The 22,813-nt window shown below is 40.2% G+C and overlaps 1 protein-coding gene across 5 annotated transcripts in view; it reads left to right on the forward strand.

The window, feature by feature from the left end:
• Positions 1-22,813, forward strand: part of VPS13D (vacuolar protein sorting 13 homolog D) — a 97,781-nt gene that overhangs the window by 54,250 nt on the left and 20,718 nt on the right. For all 5 annotated transcript variants that reach the window (XM_064397135.1, XM_064397138.1, XM_064397137.1 and 2 more), the window contains 9 exons: positions 76-192; positions 514-663; positions 839-988; positions 1,813-1,909; positions 3,484-3,632; positions 6,120-6,254; positions 6,598-6,765; positions 19,941-20,073; positions 22,262-22,457. In XM_064397135.1, coding sequence (XP_064253205.1) covers positions 76-192; positions 514-663; positions 839-988; positions 1,813-1,909; positions 3,484-3,632; positions 6,120-6,254; positions 6,598-6,765; positions 19,941-20,073; positions 22,262-22,457 — 1,295 coding nt within the window. The remainder of the gene's footprint in view (positions 1-75; positions 193-513; positions 664-838; positions 989-1,812; positions 1,910-3,483; positions 3,633-6,119; positions 6,255-6,597; positions 6,766-19,940; positions 20,074-22,261; positions 22,458-22,813) is intronic.

The following is a 22,813-nucleotide window of genomic DNA, read 5'->3' on the forward strand; positions in this document are numbered from 1 at the left end:
TTTACTAAGGTAGGACAATGTAGCTGTTATTTATATACATGAAAGGGATCATTGTAGTAATTTATTTGTTTTCAGATAACTGATTGTAACCAACGTAGAAATGATCGTTCATTCAGTGAAGGAGAGCAACTTCCCGTGTCGGAACAAGATCTGCGCAAGTTCAAAAATCCAGACACAGAGCAGGAATTAGAAGTAAGATATGACAACTGGTGCTTGTCTTTTTTATTTTAATTTTTCTTTCTATATTCCGGAAGGGAGATGATGGTCAGTAACCTCTCCTAATGATGACCTCGTGTTATGAACTTCAGATTTTCCTGCTAAAGCTTCTCGTTCTCAGAATTTGGGTTAATATGTCTTAACCCTCTTAAATCTAAGACTAATTGTTGAAGAGCTGCTCAGTCTCTCTGAAGATGATCCTAAAAAAATAACTTCTTTGCAGAAATGTATATTTGATATCACAGATTTTATCATTGCTGATTTGTTAGTGGTGAGATTTTCCCCTTCTTTTCTCAGGTGCTTGTGAAACTGGAAGGTGGAATAGGATTGTCTTTGGTCAACAAAGTCCCTGAAGAGCTTGTGTTTGCAAGCCTCACCAACATTAATGTGCACTACACTCAGCTCTCGACTGGTCAGGTGCTAGAGCTCAGTGTGCATGATATACAGGTACTTGCTGTTTTGAAATAAATTCATTTATTCATGCATCTGCTTCAGTTTTTTTGAGTCATAATAGGTTTGAAAAATGTTTAGAGCAATGACTGAGATTTTAATTTATTTCTAAATTTTAATTAATTCCTAAATATCACTGGAGTTTCAATTCCATTTTCTGTCCATTGTGTAGGTGGACAACCAACTTCTTGGCACCACACAGCCTTTTATGCTCTTTCTGACACCCAGGAGGAGTGAGAATGGGCCCCTGGACTCTGCACCTGCTGTGCAAGTCAATGCCATGAAGTTTCCCAGTAAAAATGCACTGACTGATATATACAAGGTAAACCACAATGTTTTGTTTGTGTAACATAGGTATTACTTTGCTTAAATGACTTTCCTGTTCTTAATTTTTACTTGCAATCTGAATTCAGTGGTTTGTGAAATGCACTTTGTTGAATCAGTTCTGAAGCTTAAAGGCCACAGTGTCCACCTTCTCATGTTTGCAGTGTTTAAAGCTATAATACAATGATCAACAGGGTAATAAGTATGTTTAAAAATGTGACAAATCAGTCCAGAGCCCTGACTGTCCATGTCTCTGACCTTGCTTTTCAAGGCAGTTACTCTCTCCTGAGAACTGTAGCACAGTGAACCAGAATATCCATGTTTTGCTCTTCAGGAGTTGAATAAAAGGTTATAAATTCTCTGTGGTAAGCTGTTATCTTGCCTCATAAACCTGGTTCTGTGCACTGCAGTCATTTGGGAACATTAATGGTAAATTTATCTACCAACTGTGGTATGTACTGTGATGGCAAAACTGAGTTGGTTGTCAAGACTTACTTTCTCACTTGGAATCTTCACCCATGTATTTTGACTCTGTACTGAAAAGCAGCTGATTTTAGTGTTGGAAATGCAGCTGAATTTTGAAGTGTTAGGATTAGGTAATTAAGCACAACGCCTTCCATAAAATTGAAATAATCATCACTAGTTGTAGATAACTTGAAGTGAAGAAAGCTACCAAAGACATTTTGAAGGTGGGAGTCTTGCTACAAATCCATGAAATTGAAAATATTCCATTGAAATAGAGCACGTTGTCCTTTCTGATAGTTTACATGGATTATATATCTGGTGTTAATGCTGTAAACTGAGACTTGTTTATCTCTGTAGCATCTGATGATCACTGCCCGAAAGTTCACAGTTCAAATTGAGGAGAAACTGCTTCTGAAGCTATTGAGTTTCTTTGGCTACGGCCAGTCGGAATCAGGTGTGGTATAAAATTGCACAGCCCACTTTTACAATGTACAGAACTATTATGATCTTTGTGTATAAAGTAAGTAGAAAACACCAGCACACTCTTGGCTGTGTGGAACCTCCCACTCTTGAGCAGAGCTGGAAATGTCTCAGTGGCCCCTGTGAAGCTCTTCGTGGAGCTGTGCCTGTTGCAGAGCTCAGGTGATGGCCCAAGTACAGCCTGTCTCTGCAAGAGTTCAGTATTCATTTTCAGTTCCTGTATCTGGATTCATCTGAACTGGAATAAAAGAAATTGTGTTATTAATTTAGCATGCCACTCTGTTTAGTGACTTGTTTAGTTTGTTTATTTAACCCAGGGCTAGAAGTGGGATCTGTGTTAATTTGTTCCTTGGGCAGTTCCTCTTGCTTCACTGCAAGAAAATTTTGTCTGACCTTTGTTGTGGCATCCATACCCCTGGTTTTAATTGTAATGTAAGTTTTCTTTCATTCACTGAGGCAAGACAGACCTTTTTGATCTTCTGATCTCATAGGTACTATTCTAATCCTCCTATTTTAGTGTTTATCTGTGCTTTGGAAACTTTCTGAAATGTTTGTTTTGGAGTGGCAGTTGAAAAAGTCACTTGTATTATGCAGTAGCCTGTGTACTGTTACATAATAATTGTCACAGGAAAAGAACTATTTTTGGCATGATTCCAAATGGGGCCAAGCCTACAAATGATGCTCCAGAGTTCTGTCTTGCTAATCCACAGTATCCTCTGAATTGTCTCTGGAAAAATAACAGTATTGCATTTCACAGAGGACTTTCAAACTTAAATCTCTAGTGATGAGGAAGAAGTACAAATTTTGAGTTTTGCACCTTTTAACTAATTTCCCCTTTGTTCTGGTGTTCCTTTTGCTCTTTTTTTCCTTATGTACTGTCCATTATTTGTAGTTTATCTGCTGATGCCATCCTAAATTCAGACAAAAATAATTTCTTATTTGTAGTTAACATGTTTTATTGTTCATAAGTCAGAGTTCATAAGACTTGGTCATTTTTCATCTTTGCCCTGCTTCCTCACACCACCCAGGTGCTCTTACAAATAACATGAGCCTGTTAATGTCAACCAAATTTGAGTCACTCTCCATGTAAATTGATTTATTGGATGTCTTCCGTGTAGGCATGTTGGCCATTGTGCAGTGAATATTTGAAAGCTTGCTCTGTACATTATATTCCTAGTTAAGTGTGTAAGGAATTACAGAGGGAGTAGAGAGAGGAAAACAGACTGTGAGAGCATGACTGCACAGTAGGAGCATTGCATAATCATGTGTTATCTCCTTGTTTCTGTGTGCTGATAAAGAGAAATTAGAAGTGAGATTAAAAGCTCAAATAACAGGTTTTAGAGATGCAGAGAGATCTGACAAAAATTCTTGAGCCTCAGAGGTCAACTTCGTGTCACAAGGCATGAGTAATTTTGCTGGCTCCACCAGCAGTCACACATACTTTTTATTTGTGCAGAGGATTGTTAACTCTTAACAGAGTGTGCATTCCTAACCCCATATTTATTTATCTTTAATTGGTTCTGATTCCTGTGTTTTGTCTGGATGCAGAGGTTGAAAATTATGATGAAAACCTCCATGAGAAGGTTGTGGAACAAGGCAGAGCACAAAAACGATACTACTTTGAAAATCTGAAAATCAGCGTGCCTCAAATCAAGCTGAGTGTCTTCACTTCCAACAAGCTCCCTTTGGATCTCAAGGTACACCAATGCATTCCCAGGGTGGGCTTCCAGTAAAGAGGAGGAAAAGGGAGTAGATGTTTTAACTTAACATTCTCTGTTTCCATTTACTATTGCGTTATCCAAGTTAATAGAAGTTCCAGCAACTTCTGACATTTAATTTGCATAATTTCCAGTCTCTTCTGTAACAGTCCTTCATTTTTGTAATTTCAGCTGAAACACAGCCAACTGGACCTAATGACTCACTGCTTTGCAAAGGACCTTAGTTAGAATAATGGAAGTGTAAAGAGCTTGAAGGGAATTACTGTCTTAAAATAAGAAGTTATTCAACTTCTTATACAAATACAGGACAACTCTGAGTGTTTTCATCCAAAAAATGTTGTTTCATTGCAATTGAATTTGCATGAGGACTGTGCAATACAGTTGAAAATTAAAGTGAACTGAGATTGATTATGAACTTAAAATAGGTGGGAAGTCTGCTCTTTTTCATATGGTGATAAATCTGACACAGGTGGGAAGTGAACCAGGGATTCCAGATTATGGCCAGAACATAATCTCATCCAGTGCTCCCAAATCAGATGTTAGGACCTGCCTGTACACAATCAAGTGGCAGCAGTCATTTGCCACTTCAAAAATGATTAATGTAACATTTCAGTCAGAAATACTTCAGTTCTCTCTGAGCTAATAAAACTACTTCCCTCCAAGGTGGGAGAGTTGAAACAAAACCAACCAACCAAACCATAAAAAACCCTCCCCATTGTGGAGGAACTGAGCTGCTGCCTTTTCAAAAAACCAAAACTGAGACACCAACTGGGCTTTTTTGTCCTTGATATTAAGGACATCATGATGAGTAAACTTCTGAAGAAGTTTAGTGTTGTGTAATGACTGTCTGTCATGGAGTCTTACCAAGATGATCCAGAAGATCACCAGTGCTACATTCTTGTATTCTTTTCACCAAATCCTTGTGCCAAAGAGAGTTCAACAGCTAGCTGGGGTATTCCTTGGCTGTGATATTCCTAGCTATAATACTCCTTAGCTGTGATATTCCTTACTGCTATAAAATAGCAGCTGTGTCCTGAATAAGTAGTTGCACTTCACCTTCAACATGAATACCCTTGTAATTCCATTAGCTGAAATGCAGACTGAGGAAGCAGAAGTAGTGGTGAATGCCTTTAAGAACCCAGCACTGTGCACTGTTCTGTTTGGATTTTTTACCACCCCTGGTATAGGATTGCACATGGATCCATCTTGGCAGTGTTCCCAAGAGAAAACATGGCATATACATTTTTCCCCATAATGCTAACAGTCCCTGCATATTCTGTATATTGACTTTCACAGAAAGAGTTCAATTCATTTCTGTAGCCCAGGAGAGTTCAGGGTAGGAGGGAGGGAATAATCACAGTAGAGCCTTTGTGGAAGTTTTTCTAACTACCTCTAATGTTTCTGGCTTGGACATGGCTGTCTGGTAATTTGGTGTAGACAGATTATTTTTATTAGGTACCAGTATTAACAAAGTTGTCTTATATAATATCTGATAGTTAAACAGGAAATTACTTCCTACCCAAGTGAATAATGAGGACTACTCTGGTTGGTCATCCATTTACTGAAAAAATAAATAGCTCTTTTCTTACTCACAAACTTAACTCAGACCTGTAACTTGCCTTAATTGCCTGCAGATGGCACAAAAACTCGTGTTCCTTATACCAGGCAGCTTTGTGATTAATGTGTAAAGATAAAACATCAGCATGAAGCCTCTTGCCTTCTTCAGGGTATCTGATGTTGGTGAGTGTGCAGATGCCATTATCAAGACCTGAAGAAGAAGGGTCCTCTTTCTGTCTCAAAAAATTAGTTTTCTTATCATTGTTTTCCAAATTATTTTATTTCCATGTGTCTCTATTTAGATGTATAGCTTGTCCACCTTAACTGTGTTTTTTTATGTATAAATTGTACAAAATACAGATGGCCTATGAACTAATTACAATCTTAATTTTCTTCATTGAAAAATAATAGGAAATGCTAGTTTAAAGAATTTCTTTAGACCACATAATGTTAAGAAATGAGCCTCAGGCTTACAGGAAATTATGGATGTTATTCCAGCTCGTCCTGACACTTAATCCCTTCACAGAAGTTCAGGGTGGAAAACAGCCAGTTTTGTCAAGGAAATTCATTTAGGATTGGAGTTTAATTGAACATTAGAACAATGTAGCAAAGTTGTATATAGAATCTTAGACACATTTTGGTTTGAAATATTCCTATCAAGTGTGGGAAAGAGATTGCATTGGGAACTTACTGACTCTTGAGTTATTGAAGAAATGCAGTGCTAAGAAGCTATCAATGCTTAGAATTAAAAGGTTTGTGGGTGACTGCTGTCTGAATCAAAGTGTCCACACTGCAGTGGTAGAGAACTCCAGCAGCTTCAGAGAATTTGGGTTTGTTGCCCATTTAAAGGATGCTGTGAATGAGAAGCAGAGAGAAGAATTACAATGGCAATATCTTTTGTTTACTCAGGCATTGAAAAGCACACTGGGCTTCCCTCTGATCCGGTTTGAAGATGCTGTGATTAATCTGGATCCTTTCACTCGGGTCCATCCATATGAAACTCAGGAGTTCATCATTAATGACATTCTGAAACACTTCCAGGAGGTCAGTGTGACTGAGGTTACGCTGTGGCAGAGGTTGAACTTCTCTTGGTTGAGGAGTTCTCCACTGAGGATATGGGAGCTCTTTCCTGACTATCCATTGTTAGTGCTGTGTGGCTTCTTTGGTATATGGAGAAGTAGTATCCCAGAAGAAATCTAAGAATACACTGCATTTTAAGATGAAACTGATGTTAATTTTACTGGTATTTTGTGTGTTGATTTCTCTCATAAACCTACCTGGGTTGGCATAAGCTTCTGTTGTGGGTGGGATGGTTTCTTTCCCCTCAACCTTGCTGGTGTAAATGTGATCCATAAGAAATATTTCATTCTTCCTCTTGATTTTACAGGAGCTGCTGAGTCAGGCAGCAAGCATTCTAGGTTCTGTGGATTTCCTTGGCAACCCTATGGGTCTACTAAATGATGTTTCAGAAGGTGTTACTGGACTTATAAAGTATGGCAATGTGGGTGGTCTCATCAGAAACGTCACTCATGGCGTATCAAACTCTGCTGCAAAGGTAAAAATTGTGATATTAGAGTTTGCTATAACAATAGGCAAGAAGTCAAATAGAACTGTTGACCATGCTTAAATTGCTTTATCTTTGTTTTGTAAAAATGGCATTTGAAGTATAGATTTTGTTTCTCTTAAATGCTTTCTGTACATCCCAGGGATGCCAGAAATAGGAGTCAGTGAACCACTCAAAGTCCTGTTGTTGCTGTACAGATACTTGCAAGTTAAATCAACAGCTAACCAAAGTGAGAAATAACATGCAAATGAACAAAGCTGTGTTAAATTATGTATATAATCTACATAGAGAGAGAGCACTAGAGAAAGGTGGAGTATTTAAAGGGTTGTTTAGTATAACAGGAGTTGTTAGCTGTTATTTTTGAGAAGTGATTAAGCTGAGGTGAATAGCAATTATTATGATGACACTTGATGTTTGGAGAGTTTTGTGCCACATAGCAACAAACTAAAGAATTTCCATATTGCTTTGTATTTATCTGTAGTTTATTTCCAAAGTCTCTGCATGGTGAACATTCTGCACACTCACTAAAGAATGAAAGAAGCTGAAAAAATTCAATTATATCAGTGAAAATAACTATATTTAGTGCCCAAGAGAGGGATGGTCTGAGGCAGGAGTCAGAAACAGGAAGTAGTGTGGATCGTGGTTGAGCTGTACTTGATAGTTAGCAAACATGTTCTTGAAATGTTTTGTTACATACATGGTGTGTTGGCATGAGTCCCTTCATGTGTACAACTGCAGTAATGCTTTTTTTGACACAAGGACATGTTGGTAAGTTTGGTTTTGTGAACTCTTTACTTTCTATTTTTATCATTTTCCTAACAGGTAACTTTGTGTGTGTTCTCATGCTTCATCTTTTAATAACCTTTCCCACTTTTTTGTACACAAGGAAATCTGCTTTTTCCCTTCCTTAGTGAAAAAAGGTAATTCAGAAGATGTGAAATGCAGAGTCTGTATAATTACAGAGAAGTCAGGACTAGCATTATCAAACCTAGTCCATCACCAAGTGCAGAGCTGGATCTGACCCAGAGACCTGAGCCATCAGGAAAGATGACATGCACATTCTCTGTCATAATCATCTTGTTTGCAGCATTAACCTATTTTGCTCAATTTCAAGAAACTCAAACAAAATACTATGTTGATATTCCTGCTTTAACCTCCTAGTAGGTGGTGCTGTAATTCTCAGCACTGCAAATACAAGCAGTCTGGTAGAAGACTTGCTGAGCTGGAAGGCAGCTCTGTCTGTCTGCAAATGAGTACTTCTGTCCATGCTTTGTCCTCATGGTGTAGTCTCTGGTGACCCATCCACTCCACCCAATCGAGTATGTTTCTTTAGAGTTTCCTTTCTATAAAGTGGTGTTTCCTCATTGCAGTCACATCTGCAGCAACAGTCCCATAAATCTTCCTTTAAAAGGCACGAGCCTTCCTCTGTTTCCCACAAGGGCAAGGTCATTCTTTGAACTTTGGAGTCATTTGTAACCAAGGGGTTTGTGAAGGAAGATTTTCAAAGGCAGAAGGGCAGTTGGATGCTGAACTCCTTTCAAAATTCAACAGGAGCTGAGTGCCTGCTTCCCATTTATACCTTTGAAAATCACCCCATATACTATTTATTTGTCTTCCCAGGTATTTTTTTCTTTCTCCTTGGTATATCAGAAATGTCTCTGTGATGCAAGTCTCACACAGTTCCCTTTTCAAAGCTTTTTATATGGTTTATGTATTTGTTCTTTTGGAACAAGGAGGGAAGTCCATAATTTAAGAAGGCTTAGTAGTACATTGTGGAGCTCCTTGATTAATCCTCTTTCCAAAGGTCAAATCTTAATTCTGCTGCATAGAAGACAATGGTAAAAAAGGCTCAGATAGTCAGGTTGAATTCTTCCTTATGTGTTGCACTGCTTTCAGGCATTTAAACCTGCTTGAAAACTAAGGCAGGAATGTCCATAGGATAAAAAAAATCAGCATTTCAGGTTCAGTTTGGGATATGTTATGTTCATGGTACCACACAGAAATTTGTCATTTACTTGCTGTTCTGCCTTCTTTGTGCCATATGAGTGTGCCTAGGATATGTAAAGTACTGGCAAAGAAAATTATGTGGAGAGAAAAAACAATTTGATTTAGTCAAGAGAAACAAAACTGAAACAATAGGTCATTTTCATCTTGCTGTTGGTGCTCCAGGAAGGTATTTTTAAGTATATTTTCACTGCATAAATTTTCACCTGATTCAGCTGTGCCACAGAGGGCTCTTGAATTTGCAGCTAATTCTGTGGACCTGGTAACTAAAGCAGCCAAAACTAGAGGAGCCTGTGTCCTGCTCAGGCACTGAGGGCTGGGAAAAATCTCCATTTTGGTTGTTTGACTACCTGACTTATGAAGTGTCTAAAATAAAAATCTATCCTAGATTTTAAGATGAGTTAGCTGTTAAGGTGTGAGTAGATAGATAAACAAAGAGTAATACTATAATCATGGCTTTTAAAGTAACACTGCTCAACTGAATGGAGAAGTAAGCTATTGGAGTTGTATCTGGTTTTGTCATTTTATTGCTTTTCTATTTTATAGTTGTGCTGATTATCCCTGTAATGGCTTTTCCATGCATTTCAGAGCATGCAGTGGGTAATGCCTTCTTTCAAGTGGAGAGCTGCAGTGTATTTAAATTGGCAAAAAACCTTAGGTTAAATAAAGTTCACTACAGACAGTTTTGTAGTTTTTATCCCTTGGAGATTCCAAGTTCTGTATTTTAAAAGTTCTTTGATCCTAAATATAGACACCAGAGGGAATTACATTCCCTCTGAATGGAGCCTTCTATAGTTGCCATATGCGTAGAAATGTCTCACATTCTTGGCATCCACACTTTTTTATTTCCCCCGTTAGGCATGATAGAACTAAATCCTAAATTTCCCCTGTTTCAGATGTGATTCAATTAGAAATGAATATTGAACACTGAATTAGCAGCTGAACAAAACTCTTCTGTAGCTTGTTCTCCAAATGGAAAAGTGTGATTGTATCTATCACTGGCAAATAGGTGTTATGCTGACATAGTGAAATTCCTGGTGGTAAAGGATTGAAAAGATTCACGACTTGTCAATACTGTGTTTAATGTGTCTGATTTCTTTCTACCTCTACCATAAATTCTCTCATCTTTTAGGAATTATGAGCAAATAGTAGTGTAGCTGTTATGACTCTGTTAAGTCATAGGATATAGGATGGAAATAATTGATGTGTACCTCTCTTCCTCTTGAGAAAAAGAATTTAATGAACTTCATGACATGAAGAGGTTAATTTTCATATTGAACTTTGAAGTTTCAATTTTAATGAGGCTTCTTAAGGAAAGGTAAGCCATCAGTCACAGCTGCATTTCCCTGTTAGGTTTTTGGGAAGCATGCAGGGTTCTGGGAGACAGGCCTTCCTTCCAGAAGCAGGCACCTGAGATGCCACAACTTCCCTAAAGTGGAGTTGCAGCAAATTGCATTTGAGTATCTGTTTTCTTTTATGGCTGGTGAACCTTTCTGCCCTGGACTTTCTTTCCATCTGTTTATTTCAACTGAGGTCAGACTGATGGCAGAGGTGCTTAGGTGCTTAACAGAGAGAGGAAAAGAGGTGAGGTGTTAGAACCAGATAAGAAAACTTTAAGACTAATAAGGATGCTCCAGGTGAGTGTTTGGCCTGGAGGCATTTGTGGAACAGGAGCATGAAAGCTTAAATTGTTGGGATTTTTTGGAAAACTGGCAGTCATGCCATACAAAGGGTAGTTGAGGTATTGAAATAGTGGGATTTAACATAATTTTTTCTATTCCAGCTGTGATTTACACAGTTTGGGTCAAATGTAGATTTTTTTTTTTGTGTTTTCTTCAGTGTAATCTTTATCTTTCCCAGTGTAGCATAGAGGTTCCTGCAGCCTGTCCAGGTGGCACTGCAGATCATCTTCAGTTTAACTTGCATTTCATCCACAGATTTGCAGATTCACGTGAGCAGTGAGAATCTGTATCAAAATGTGTAGATTATGAGGTGGAAAGCAATTGAAATTCCCAGGCAGAAATGCTGAGTACATGAGGGATATTACAGATGAGGCCATTTCCCCATTTCCTGCCAGTTTGAAAAGACAGCAAGTTTTATGACCAATTAGTGGCAATCAAAAGCCATGGAAAGTGTCAGTTTTAATGTGCAGAACATCTGGTATCTGTAATTAGTATCTTTGAAAGAGGTTTTGGGATAAAGGATCATCTTTGAGAAGTTTGAAGTATTTCTTCCTGGTTTTCATTTGTACCATGGGATAAAACGTGTGTGGCCAGCATCTAGGTTAAAAGTTTTCTTCTCAATTTGGTTTAAATTCAGCCTTTCTTTTACAAAGCTTCTTGCACAAAGTGATCACACTTTAATCCAATGTAATTTTATATGGAGAAATGGTTATGGGTAGATTGAACAGAAATACAGTCTGTGGGAAGAGCTGGTTTAATGTGGAGTTAATGTCCTAAATGCACCCCATTCGAAAGCAAACTACACATTGGTGGTAGCTTTGGATGAGCCTTACCCAGGAGAAATTGCTCAATTGAGTATGAGAGTCCTGTAACAATGCAACTGCATACATGGAGATGTACAGCTGGATAGAGGAATGTACAGGTGACCACTGGGCAATTGATAAAAAGAGAGATTAGAGAGCTTTAGGGTTTACACCAGCTCTAGAGCTTCATTTCAAAGGGGTTTACCAGCTGATTTTCCTGTAAAATAAAATGCACTGTTCCTGTTTTGCTGACTCATTGGAGAATTCAAGTGAGCCGAGGAGAATGTAAAATGAGATATGCAAAGTTGCCAAGTCATAAACTGTGACACTGGAAATAAGCATTTATCATAGATGAAATCAAATTTCGTTTTAACCTGCAGTTTTTGAGTGGTTGCACATCAGGTAGACTGGCACATCTATCCCATATATCACCATTAGCATCTGAAGGAGAAAAAATGGGGTGTGGGTTGGAAATTCATCATTTCAGTCTTGATAAATGGCTGACTGCACCTCCCAACTGTGTATTTAAAGTTGTAGAGTTGAGTAGAATATTAAATAGTACAGACTTAAACTTGAAGTTCCTTAGCTGTGTGTCCATGAGGAGTGAACACAGTGTTTCTATGTCCAGGGGGGAAGGCCAAGCTGTACCAGGAGATCCAAACAGCTCGGAGTTGTTCCCTATTTACACAGACACACACACATGATGGCAGGTCAGATTAATGTGCTTGCATGGGCTTTCCTTCAAAGTATCTAGTAGAACATGGAAAGCCTGTTAGTTTTTAAACAAGGAGGTTCTTTCAGATCCCAAGTGTGGTCACAGGTGGTCATGGCAGAAAAAGAAATTGTCTGGAAAGAGCCTAAGTGCTGCAGTTAGTGCAGATGGAAATGCTTTTGGAAATCAAAATCAAGAGAGCTGGTAAGGATGATGTTAAAACCAAACCTAACGTGGTCTCTCTTTGTTGTTACCTATTAACTCAAGGTACTGGATCTCTTGAGGCTTTTTCTCTGATTTTCAGTATATTGAGGGGTTTAAGGAAGGGGGTGAAGGAGGGCAAATAATTCCATTCCCAAAAAATAAACAAACATGAAGACCTTCAGGTTTGGTAAGAGTTAAGGCCGGGGGGAGGGGAATTATCTGTTAAGAGTATTAGTTGTTTAATAAAGCACAGTTGTCCTCCAGATGAACCCGCCAGTGACTCCGCAATTGGGGTCATTCCAAGTTCATGCTGTGGACTTTTGACTGCCTTCTGTGTCTGTGAAAACAGCCGGCGGTTCCTGCAGGGATCACTCATTCAGGGCTGTAACACAAACCTCCGGCCAGCGGGCACCTGCTGGGGCGGCTCCCCGGGCGGTCCCGGGGGAAGCGGCCCCGGCTGCGGGGCACGGCGGCTGCGGGACACCCGGCTCATCCCGGCCGGCCCGCCGGGGCTTCCCGCGGCCGCCAGCAGCCCCTGTCAGCCTGCATTAGCCAGCTCGGCTAACGATGGGATGTGAGCTAATTAAAGCTCCTTTGCTTTGCGCACATGACATAAATAGGGGTGGGGAATGCTGCAGGGAATCTCAAGGAACGTGTTTGTTCGGTAGGAAAAGCCGTCGGCTCCTCGTGGTTGTCAGTAATTTGGAGAGGGTCAAAGTTTATGTTGCTCTGAAAATGAGAAGCTGATTATCGCTTTTTGCTGATTTAGTATTTTCTAAATTGAGTGTGTTGGTGCTGTTCAGAGTGCCAGGGCTCGTTTCTCTCTGCACAGCTTGGCTGGGTTAGAAATGCCTTGGAGGTTCAGCCTGAACTGTCCTTTCTGGTTAGGACTGGATTGAAGGGTTGCCTTGGTCTGTCTTGGTGTGTAAAGGAAAGTGTAGAAGTCTAGAGCATATAAACAAAACTGAATTCACAATCTTCCCTGCTAAAATGCTCCAAGTAATTCTTAAGAGACTGACCAAAGATATGGCAGAAGTACTTTGGGGAACAGCTTCAGATCAGTGAGCCTTTGAAACCTAACAAACAAACACCTGTTATGTTTTCAAATAAAAGCATTTCACTTTTTAGTCCCAGTATAACACACCATTGACCACAGTGATAGGAAGGGAGGAAGCTGTGTTTGTTGTCTGTGCCTACTGATGGCCAGTTTGTAAAATTAAATATATACTGCTTCTGCTCTATAACACTGTGTGTACTCATGAGCAAAGAAGGTGCCCTAAAAGTTATTTTTATGGTAAGTCAAGAAATATATTACATATAAATCCTGAGACATTGCAGTAAAAGCATGGAAATTTAGGCTGCAGAATTTACTGGACAGCTTTATCTGTCCCACTGCACCCAGTCCTTGTGTATATCCAAGAATCTGGCAGGGGTTTTTGATTTTTGCACTTTCCAAAGAATAGCAGCAAGATTAGAGGATGACCTTTTTTAACCACAAATCCTAACAGCATATCTATATATATATATGTCTCCTTAGCCTGGAATATGTACATTGTGAGGATTTTTTGCCTCCATAGGCAAATGCCTGATTTGTAACTGTTGTAATTTATCAGAGTCAGCATAAAAATAGACATCAGCATAAAAATTGGCTTCCTCTAAGATACCTTCAGCAGGTTGTAGAGTTGTAGGAATAAAGGTGATTTTTAAAGATGTTTCTACAATGCAAGCGACCATGAAGGATTGAACTCCTTTCTAAATGAGTTCTGCAGAGCAAAGATGAGAACCAAATAAACCCTTGATTTCTGATTTAAACACAGTTCGTTGTGAGGTTTGCACAGAAATTTTAAGTTATCTATATTTAATTTCATCACTTTCTCCCTTAACATTCCATCTTGGAATGTTCTGCTCTGCTCAGTTAGTAATATTTGTAGATGTACCATTCTCTGATGCTAGAATTACAATGGAATGTTTGGACTCAGGTCATAATTGTGTATTTATCCTTTTGGGATGTCCTTAGAGAACCAGGCAGTGCCAAGAGCTTAAAAAGACTTTAAAAGATTACTTAAAACTTATTTCCATGCTGTGTGCTTCATGCATCTGGCTTAGAGGGAACAAGCAGTCCAAAGTCGAGTTTTCATTTGCTTTGAATTCTTTTTGTGCCCCATAAGCCTTAATTGTTTGGCACCAGCTTTGGTTCACAAACACTGTATATGGGTGGTTTTGTTTTTCCTCTATTGCTTGAAACAGCAAGGGATATGTAGTCAGTGGTAAAAGGTTTTTGTGGTAAAACTTCCTTAATTATTGTGCCTTTAAAAAGAAAAACAAAAGACCAAGTGACCCCAAACATGAATAAATCAGTTTCTTGTACAGATAGTATTTCATCTGCTTTTGCAGATCTTGGTGAATAGTTAGTATTGATTGTTGACACTGTGTAAATGTAAAACAAGAAATGATGAATCATTGATTTACTTGAGTCTGCAGAGGAGGAGGCTGAGCCCAGCATGCCCCAGGCTTGCAGAAGTGCAGTAACATCTTCAATAATTGTGAAGGGCTGAGAGTGGTGAGCATGCTCATCCAAAGATAGTGTGCACAGTAGCATAATGCCCTGGGATTTGGAGGAAAATGTCCTGTTTCACCCTCCTCAGGAGGATGAGTTTGTTACTGAAGTGCAGTGGGGGTTGTTTTCTGCTTACCTATATTACCAGTCAGTAGCTTCATATCATACATGAACTGGTGTGGGATGAAAACCAGTGTCTTTAGAGTGTAGGTCTGGAAGAAAAGATCAGTGTCCCTCTGTAGAAGGAAAGTGCAGGAAGAACCATCTGCTCTGGGGACAAAAAGGGTGAGAGGAGGCAGAGGGTATCTTGTGAATGAAGGTGGACAAATGCTCAGGAGGAGGGGTTCTCCTTCTGTCTGGGCAAAATGGATCAGGCAAAGCATTAAACAATACATACTGATGGTAAGTTGAAATATTTTAAGTACATGAAATGACAGAGCTTTTAATGAGTGGTCTGGAAGGCTCATATTCCCCTCTGTTTGGAGAGGCCAAGTTGACAAGTAAAATACCCACTTCTGTGTGTGCCTTGTGCAGACTGGCTTCATCAGGAGCCTTTTGGTGTGGAAGCAGGTAACTTCCCTTAGCTAAACTATTGTATTATGTTGCAGTTCTGTTTCAAGGCAGAGAGTGTCTGAAATGGGACGAATGCAGAGATAAGTGACCAAGTGACTAATTTTATTTTTTCTTTCATGAGCAAGTAGACAAAGAACTCTGAAAATTAAGGTAGAGAAGAGGGAGCTGGTTTTTACAAGTCCCTTGATTAGTTTCATGTTTGTTCCACAGACTGTTGTGTTTAGTTACGTTGGCATTTACATGGTCTTGAGTAGGCTTTGAAGTTACCAGGTCACACCTTATTAACAAAAGCTGAGGAAGACAAGGGTGGGTCGCACTTTTGGTGTCACCTTCGTTTATCTGGAGCCTATTTGCTGTGTGATGGGGTTAACAGCTCAATGAGGCACCATCTCTGCTCTTTCATAAGTTTTAAAACCTCAGCCTCAGCAGCTGATATTGCACTCCCCAAAGGAGGCATCTAAAAGCAAGACACATAGGGGGCAAAGGTAAGTCTGCTTTTGTGCTTCAGCTTGTTCAAATCTCCCTTCAGAGTTTAAGCTGAACTTAAACTCCTTAAATTTCTAATGCTTGCTTAGGTTTCTGATCATGAGGTAATGGCTGAGGAACTTGTTCTCAATACAGTGATTGTAACCTAGACAGACTGGGCAGGAGTTGTTGTGCAGGTGTTTCGTTAGTCGGGGGTTTTTAATGTTAGAAATCCTTAATTTCCTTATTGTATAGGTAGATACAATCCTGTTACCTGCAACAGACTTCAAAAACTATTTCAGGGTATTTCTGAGGTGCACAGAAAAGTTAAAAAGAAATGTCAGATTGTGACATTTCACTCAGGTGGTATTACCTGTGGTGGGTGATAAGGATGGATGTAGGTGTGAGTCAGGGTAACTCTGACACCACAGCCTGAACCCTTATTCAAATACAAGTCTAAACCTCACACAGAAAGGGTGAGCTGCCCCATTGCCTGCAGCCCTTCCTAATGCCTGTGGAACATCCCCTTGCTTTACCTTCCCTGGTATTTCACCTCTAATTGGCAAACTGCACTGCAGGGCAGGAAGGGGCTGGTCCCAGCTGGAGGTGACTCAGGAGGGACCCACTCACTGAGGAAACCCCTTGGTTTGCAGATGGTGACAGAGGTTTGGCTGCAGTCTGCGTTGGATGAGGCCAGGAAACAAACAGTCCCAGGGGAGGGGGGAGAAGGAGCCACTTCAAAAAGTAATTGAACATGAAGTTCATGTTTTGTAACTAACGTGTGCCGAGTTCAGATTTTGTCACCTGAATCAGGGCAGAATGGAAACATTTCATAGTACATTTGGTACATTAAAATCCTTAAATTTTTTTGTTTACAACTATAATTTAGTGCTATTTTCTAAATAACACAAACAAAAATGTCCCTGTTTAACTTTGGGTTTACAGCTGATGGAGTTTGACTTTTAAACTATGTGCGTGGGATTTCTTTCTTTTTCCTCTTTACTAAGAAAAATCATCATTACATTAAAATTCTGTCTACATACAAACAGGATTGCTACTGACAATTAGGAGTCACATTCTGTGTAATGGAGGAAGGGATATTTGAGGAAAGACTGGATTGTATTTGGGGTATTGGAGGTGGATAGTGTGGTACAGGTAGGGGGAAAGTTGTAAAGAGAGTTTACCAATTCTCAGCCATAAGTTGGTTTATTCCTTCTGGCTGATTGTCCAGTCACGTACTACTGTAACTTCTAAAACATGTTCTTGAAAAAGCATTTTCAGGTCTTGAGAGATTCTGTAATGAGGTTTGAATTTTGAAGACCTGTTGAGGCTTTCCATCTTTATAGCAACTACTCTAATCCACATAAGCAAAGTATTTTTCCAGAAAAAACCTAACCTTAAATGTGGTTCATAAATGGCTTCAGGTCGGTTTGTCTTTCCAGGCTATTTTTATTTTAAATAACATCTACATTAAGTTCATAACAAGGTCAGAAGTAACTCAGTCCGTGCTCACTGTTTAGACTCCATATGATCAAGTCACAAGAAAGGTCATGGGATTTCATTTTCATCCCTGTTAAAATCTGTTTGTTTAGATAATTGGAGCCACTGGACTGGTTTGTCTTTAAGCTGAAAAGAAGTGTTTCAAACCAAGACATTGTGTCATTACTGAAAAAGAAACACAGCCTTAGAAGAAATAGCAGAGAAAGGAGGGGAACTTCATTGTGGCACTGGGCCCATAAATGAACTGTTTGTCTGGTTCTTTTTCAATATTTGGTGTATCAGGGTTCCACATCAGGTCTCAGTTGTCCTCTGGTGCACCCCTGAGCCACGGAGGGGTTTTGCTGTAGCTGCTGTGGGTGCAGAGGAGATGGTCCATGAGACAGAGGCTGCTCCTTCCAGTGAATTCCTTGTCCTGGAAGAGCTGTTGTCATGCAGGATGCTGGGGACCTCAGCACCCTGAGTGATTTTGATTCCTGTGGCACCTGCTCCATTCCTCAGCCCCAGTTGAAGACACAACAAAGCTTTAAATGATCTTTCCTTACACAGGAACTGAGAGGATGAAGTTGGTTAATTTCTGAAAGGAGATACGAATGCTGATAGTAGTTGATAGTGGTACAGGAGGTGCCCAACTACACATAATCAAAAACCAGATAGTTTTTGGAGAGTATTCCAGGAAAATTCCTTCCAGGAGCCCTTTTCTCTAATAATATCCTGAACACAAGGCAAGGTTTCAGGTTTTTTGTCTCCTTTTCTTGACTCCCTCTTTCTACCAAGCTTCTGGTTTCTATCTGATTACATAGACTAAAGGTCAGCAGATCACAATCGATCATTTTATTTGATGCTTTTTCATTGACTTGCACACAGCAATGGTCAGAGTTCTCAGAACAAATCCTGCTTGGACATAATGTTCCTTTTCATCCACAAGCATGTCTCTAGTCCTCCCCCACACTTTTCAAGGTAAGCTTAAGGACTCAAAATGCTCCACAACACACTCAGGGTTCCCCCTGAGCTTTTGGCTTGGTACCTGTGGACACTTGCTGGAGGTTAGGATTTTTTTTTTTTTTTCTCTCAGGGGGTTTTCTCCCATTTGTTGCCTGAGATGATAATGACAATTTTTAAGAGAGACAAAAGATGTGCTGGGATGAGGAGGAGGGAGAAGGTGCAATTGGCCCCCTCTGAGCTGAGGGGGCTTTCTCTTGGGAAGGGCAGAGATACTGTGAGATTTTGGCCAGGGGATAAGGTGCTGGGCTCAGCTCCTCACTCACCCTCCCTCTGGAACGCAGGGCAGATGGCTGGGCTGTGGTGGCTGAGGGGAGAACTCGCCATCAGCACGGAGTTCTGTCTTTTACTGCTTCTCCTACCGTGAGTCAGGCTTTGCTCGTGAGAGTGGCCATGAAACTGGAACCTCATCAACACCTGAGCTCACTAGAAAGGGCCCTCACCATCTGCCCAGGTGCCTCAGGGGAGAAACTTGGTACCCCGAGCTCTCTGAGGGAGCTCTCCCCGCTGTTTGGGGGGGTCTGGCTGCTGCTGCCCAGCCGTGCTTTGGGTTTCTCTCTACACTTTCACTCCACATCCCGTGTCCGCCTGAGTGCCGCTCTCTGCAGCGCCCGCTGCAGAGTTTCTGCTGCACTGTGTTTGCCACACCCAGGGTGCCCACCCTTGCAGCTCCAAGGCTCCTGCTGCAGTCCATCCTGCCGTGCAGGGCCACTTGTCCCAGCTAGATGGTGACAGGGAGGGTGACAAATCCCCCTTTGAGCCCCACTGACTCCCAGCTACCAGTGACGGTGCACCTTGAACAAAGAGCAGCACCACAGGTCCCCGGGTAACTTTATTCCATGGTAAAACTTCCCCTCTTGGGAAGACTGGGGGCAGACAATGACTTATGTAAGGGGGCAGGTCCCAAGGGAGGATACAATCTTCAGCAAATCAGGAGAACTGGGAGTGAAAAACAAGGCGGGGAATACAATGTATAAACCAATAAAGAATTTAAAGGGAGGAGAACATTTTCAGTGAGCTAACAAAGTTTGGAGAAATCCAAAACTGACAGGGAAATTTCTCAAAAGAAGGCAGGTTGGGGAAGAGACTGGCATTTAATGAAAGGAGAAGTAAAAAGATTCTGGGAAAAGGGCAAGGACAAAAGGAACAGCATAAGGAAACTACAAAATTACAAATCAAACAGTAAACAAACTAATAAAACAAAAAACCCACTACAACAATGCAGAGGGGCACCGGGCTGGCAGCGGGAGCCACTTTTTCTCTCCCCTTAAAAATGTTGTAATTTCATGACAGGCATATTTACCTTGAAGCTTTGCACGTATCTTTGCAGAGGAAAAGCTTTATGTCTAAATAACTTTCCTTTTAGGTTTTGAGGGGTTGCACTTGGGTCATGGGCATTGCTTTTGGTACATCGTTCACAGACTTGGTTTGTTTTAGCTTGGCCACAGTTGGGGCACCTCCTTGTCACCTCAGGATTCCAGTTGTACCTGGTGATATAATTCTGGGCTTTCTCCATGGCAAAAGGTTTGGACAGATTCCGTTATGTATCAAAATGAGTTTGTATAATTGTGCATTTCACAAGTAGGATCTAGGAATTCTCTGCAGTGAATCTACTGAGGAGAAACAGCTTCTGTTCTTCCAGTAACAAAAAAGGTCTTCTCTTGCAGTTTGCTGGGACTTTGTCGGATGGTTTGGGAAAGATCATGGACAACAGACACCAGACAGAGCGGGAGTACATCCGATACCATGCTGCAACCAGTGGAGAGCACCTTGTAGCTGGAATCCATGGACTTGCACATGGTAACCCTTAGCTGTAATATTAACTCATTTCTCTCTTGAAAGGGATGATCAGATTGCAAAGAACACTGGGTGTTACTGCTGTATGCTTGAATTTCAGTGCTGGCAGGTCAGGGTGGGGGCATTGTTTGGTCTTCAAGTCAACAGAAACTACATTTAATAATATGGGTTTTTCACATGCAACTCCAAGTAAAAGCTTTTTTTTTTTTGCAAATTAAAATGAAAATTACAAAGAAAGGTCATCCAAAATATCAATTTCTTTGTGGAGGCATGAAATACCCACAGAAACATTTTTTTTGAGGGCCAGACATTTAAAAAAAATTAGTATGACTGGGTTATAGCTTTCTTACATTTGCTTTTAGTCCAGAAACATGAGTTTCCTTGGAATCAGTACATCAGTTTAAAGTTACATTTCACCAGTTGGGTTATTTTGTGGGTTTTTTCAGTGTACTAAGAACTAGAGACATTTATTTGTGTAAAGGGTAGTGGACTAGTTTTAATTTGGCCAGAACTTCACATCAATTTAGTTCATGATTTATCTGTTGAAGAAGGTTAAATCAATACAAGCCAAGTTTAAATCAAATATTTATATTTTGCATCATTTTGGCTCAGTTATTTAAATGTTAAATGTAACTGTTGCAGCCTGTGCAAAGCTGATTTGGCTTTGACTAAAAGAGGATCTTTCCTGTGCTGAGAAAAGTCCTTTTGCTTTGGTCACACAGAGACACTGTGTAGGCGTGAAATGAATTATGAAAGGTTCCTCTCACACTAGTGTGCTGAGCAGCCTGCCAAATTGGTAGAAACACAGGAAATTCAAATTATGTGAATCTCTGCTGAAAAGTCCATTATAAAAACAGTTCACTGCATTGTATTATCCAGGAATTAGTGTGACTCTTCTAGTCCTAAGTCTGTGGCATTTTTAAATGCTTCCCATTCAGTTTTTTTTAAAAATAAAGGAACTGTTAATTACTACATTTCAACAGTCAGGATTTAATCATAAACTATAGTTACTCAAGAGGAGAGATTTAAATACTTTGTGCTTCCTGACTTTGGCAGTTTAGGTCTGCCTGGTCTGTACTTGACTTACAGAACTCAGAGGAGTCCTGGGCTGCTGGAAGCTGGGCAGGTGAGGGCTTCAGCCAGGGCACTAGAAACTGATCTTTTAATCATGGAGATGTGAAATCTCCAAAGTGTGTTCTCACATAATATGAACTGTTCCAAGTGGTTTGAAACCTCAGTAGGTGCTTGGTTTCTCACAGCATTGAAATTCTCTGGAAGGGGAATGTGAACAATAATGTCAGCAGCATCACAGTTAAAGTCACTTAAAATGACTTTAAAGACATTTAAAGTGCCAGTTTAAAATACTTCATCCAGAAGAAATGCACTCTGTTGTTTCCTGTCTCAAAAACCAGCTTTTGTGGTGATAGAATTTTGTCATATCCTAAGTAACCACGTAACCTGTGCAATAGATGAGGACTCTTGGTGTAAGTGCAGCTGAAAGTGAACCAGTATTGAAATACTTTTAAATACACATATTTAATGATTAATTAAATATTTTTCTGTGGGCTAATATGGTCTGTACCTATGCATATGTATACTACATACACAAAGTATAAAGTTACTGGTTAATGTAATTGAGTTTGAAAGTTTGTGTATGAAATTAAATGCACAATAAACCGTATAGGCAGAGTGCTGCATTCACATTTTCTTAAATTCTGGGCAAAGGGATTTTTTTTTTTCTCCTGGGAAGCTGAGAAGCCTCAGAGAAAAAGGAAAACAATTCTTATCTCATTTGCTTCTCCTGTGTTGTGCTCATGTGGAATGTGTTTGGAGATTGTTCACCCACAGGTGATTGTTTCAGTGCATTCTGCTGTGAGTTGTTTTCACTCTTTGGCCAATCAGGGCCAGGCTGTGTCAGGACTCTGGAGAGAGTCACAAGTTCATTATTATCTTTTTAGCATTCTGTAAATATCCTTTCTGTACTCTTTAGTATAGTTAGTATAGTATTCTTTAATATAATATAGTATCATAAAATAATAAATTAGTCTTCTGAGAACGTGGAGTCAGATTCATCATTCCTGCCTTAGTTGGGGCATCCCCTCAAATACAACAGCAGAGAGCATCAGGATGAGATTCTGTAAGCTCTAGAGCCAATAATTCTGGACTTCTCTGCTGCTCTTGTCTTTGCCAGGTATCGTTGGAGGATTGACAAGTGTCATAACATCGACAGTGGAAGGTGTGAAGACAGAAGGAGGGGTCAGTGGTTTCATATCTGGCCTGGGGAAGGGGCTGGTGGGCACGGTCACCAAGCCCGTGGCGGGAGCGCTGGACTTCGCGTCGGAAACCGCGCAGGCCCTGAGGGACACCACGACCCTGAGCGGCCACAGGTCAGCCCCCCGTTGGTATTTCTAACCAATAATCCTCTAAAACTGTGCATTAATGCCTGCTGCAACTCCTGAACTGATTGTCTTTCTGCGGGCAAAGCAACAATGAGCAAAGTTAACATGAGCTGTTACCAGCCCGTTGCATTCCATTTGATTTGTTTAATAGATGGCATTTGCTGATACTTTATCAAGAGTGAAATTTGCCTGGAAAAGCTGCAACATAAAGTAGGAATTATTAACCTGCACCATTAGATGAAGCAAAATTTTTAGAAATGCTAAAAATTAAACTTCTACCACTGAATCCTCACAGAGTTGAAATGAAGTTCTCCCTGCTCTACCTCCAGCTTCCATTTTGCTGT

Source organism: Passer domesticus, chromosome 22 (assembly GCF_036417665.1).
Source record: "Passer domesticus isolate bPasDom1 chromosome 22, bPasDom1.hap1, whole genome shotgun sequence".
Classification (NCBI taxonomy): Eukaryota; Metazoa; Chordata; class Aves; order Passeriformes; family Passeridae; genus Passer; species Passer domesticus.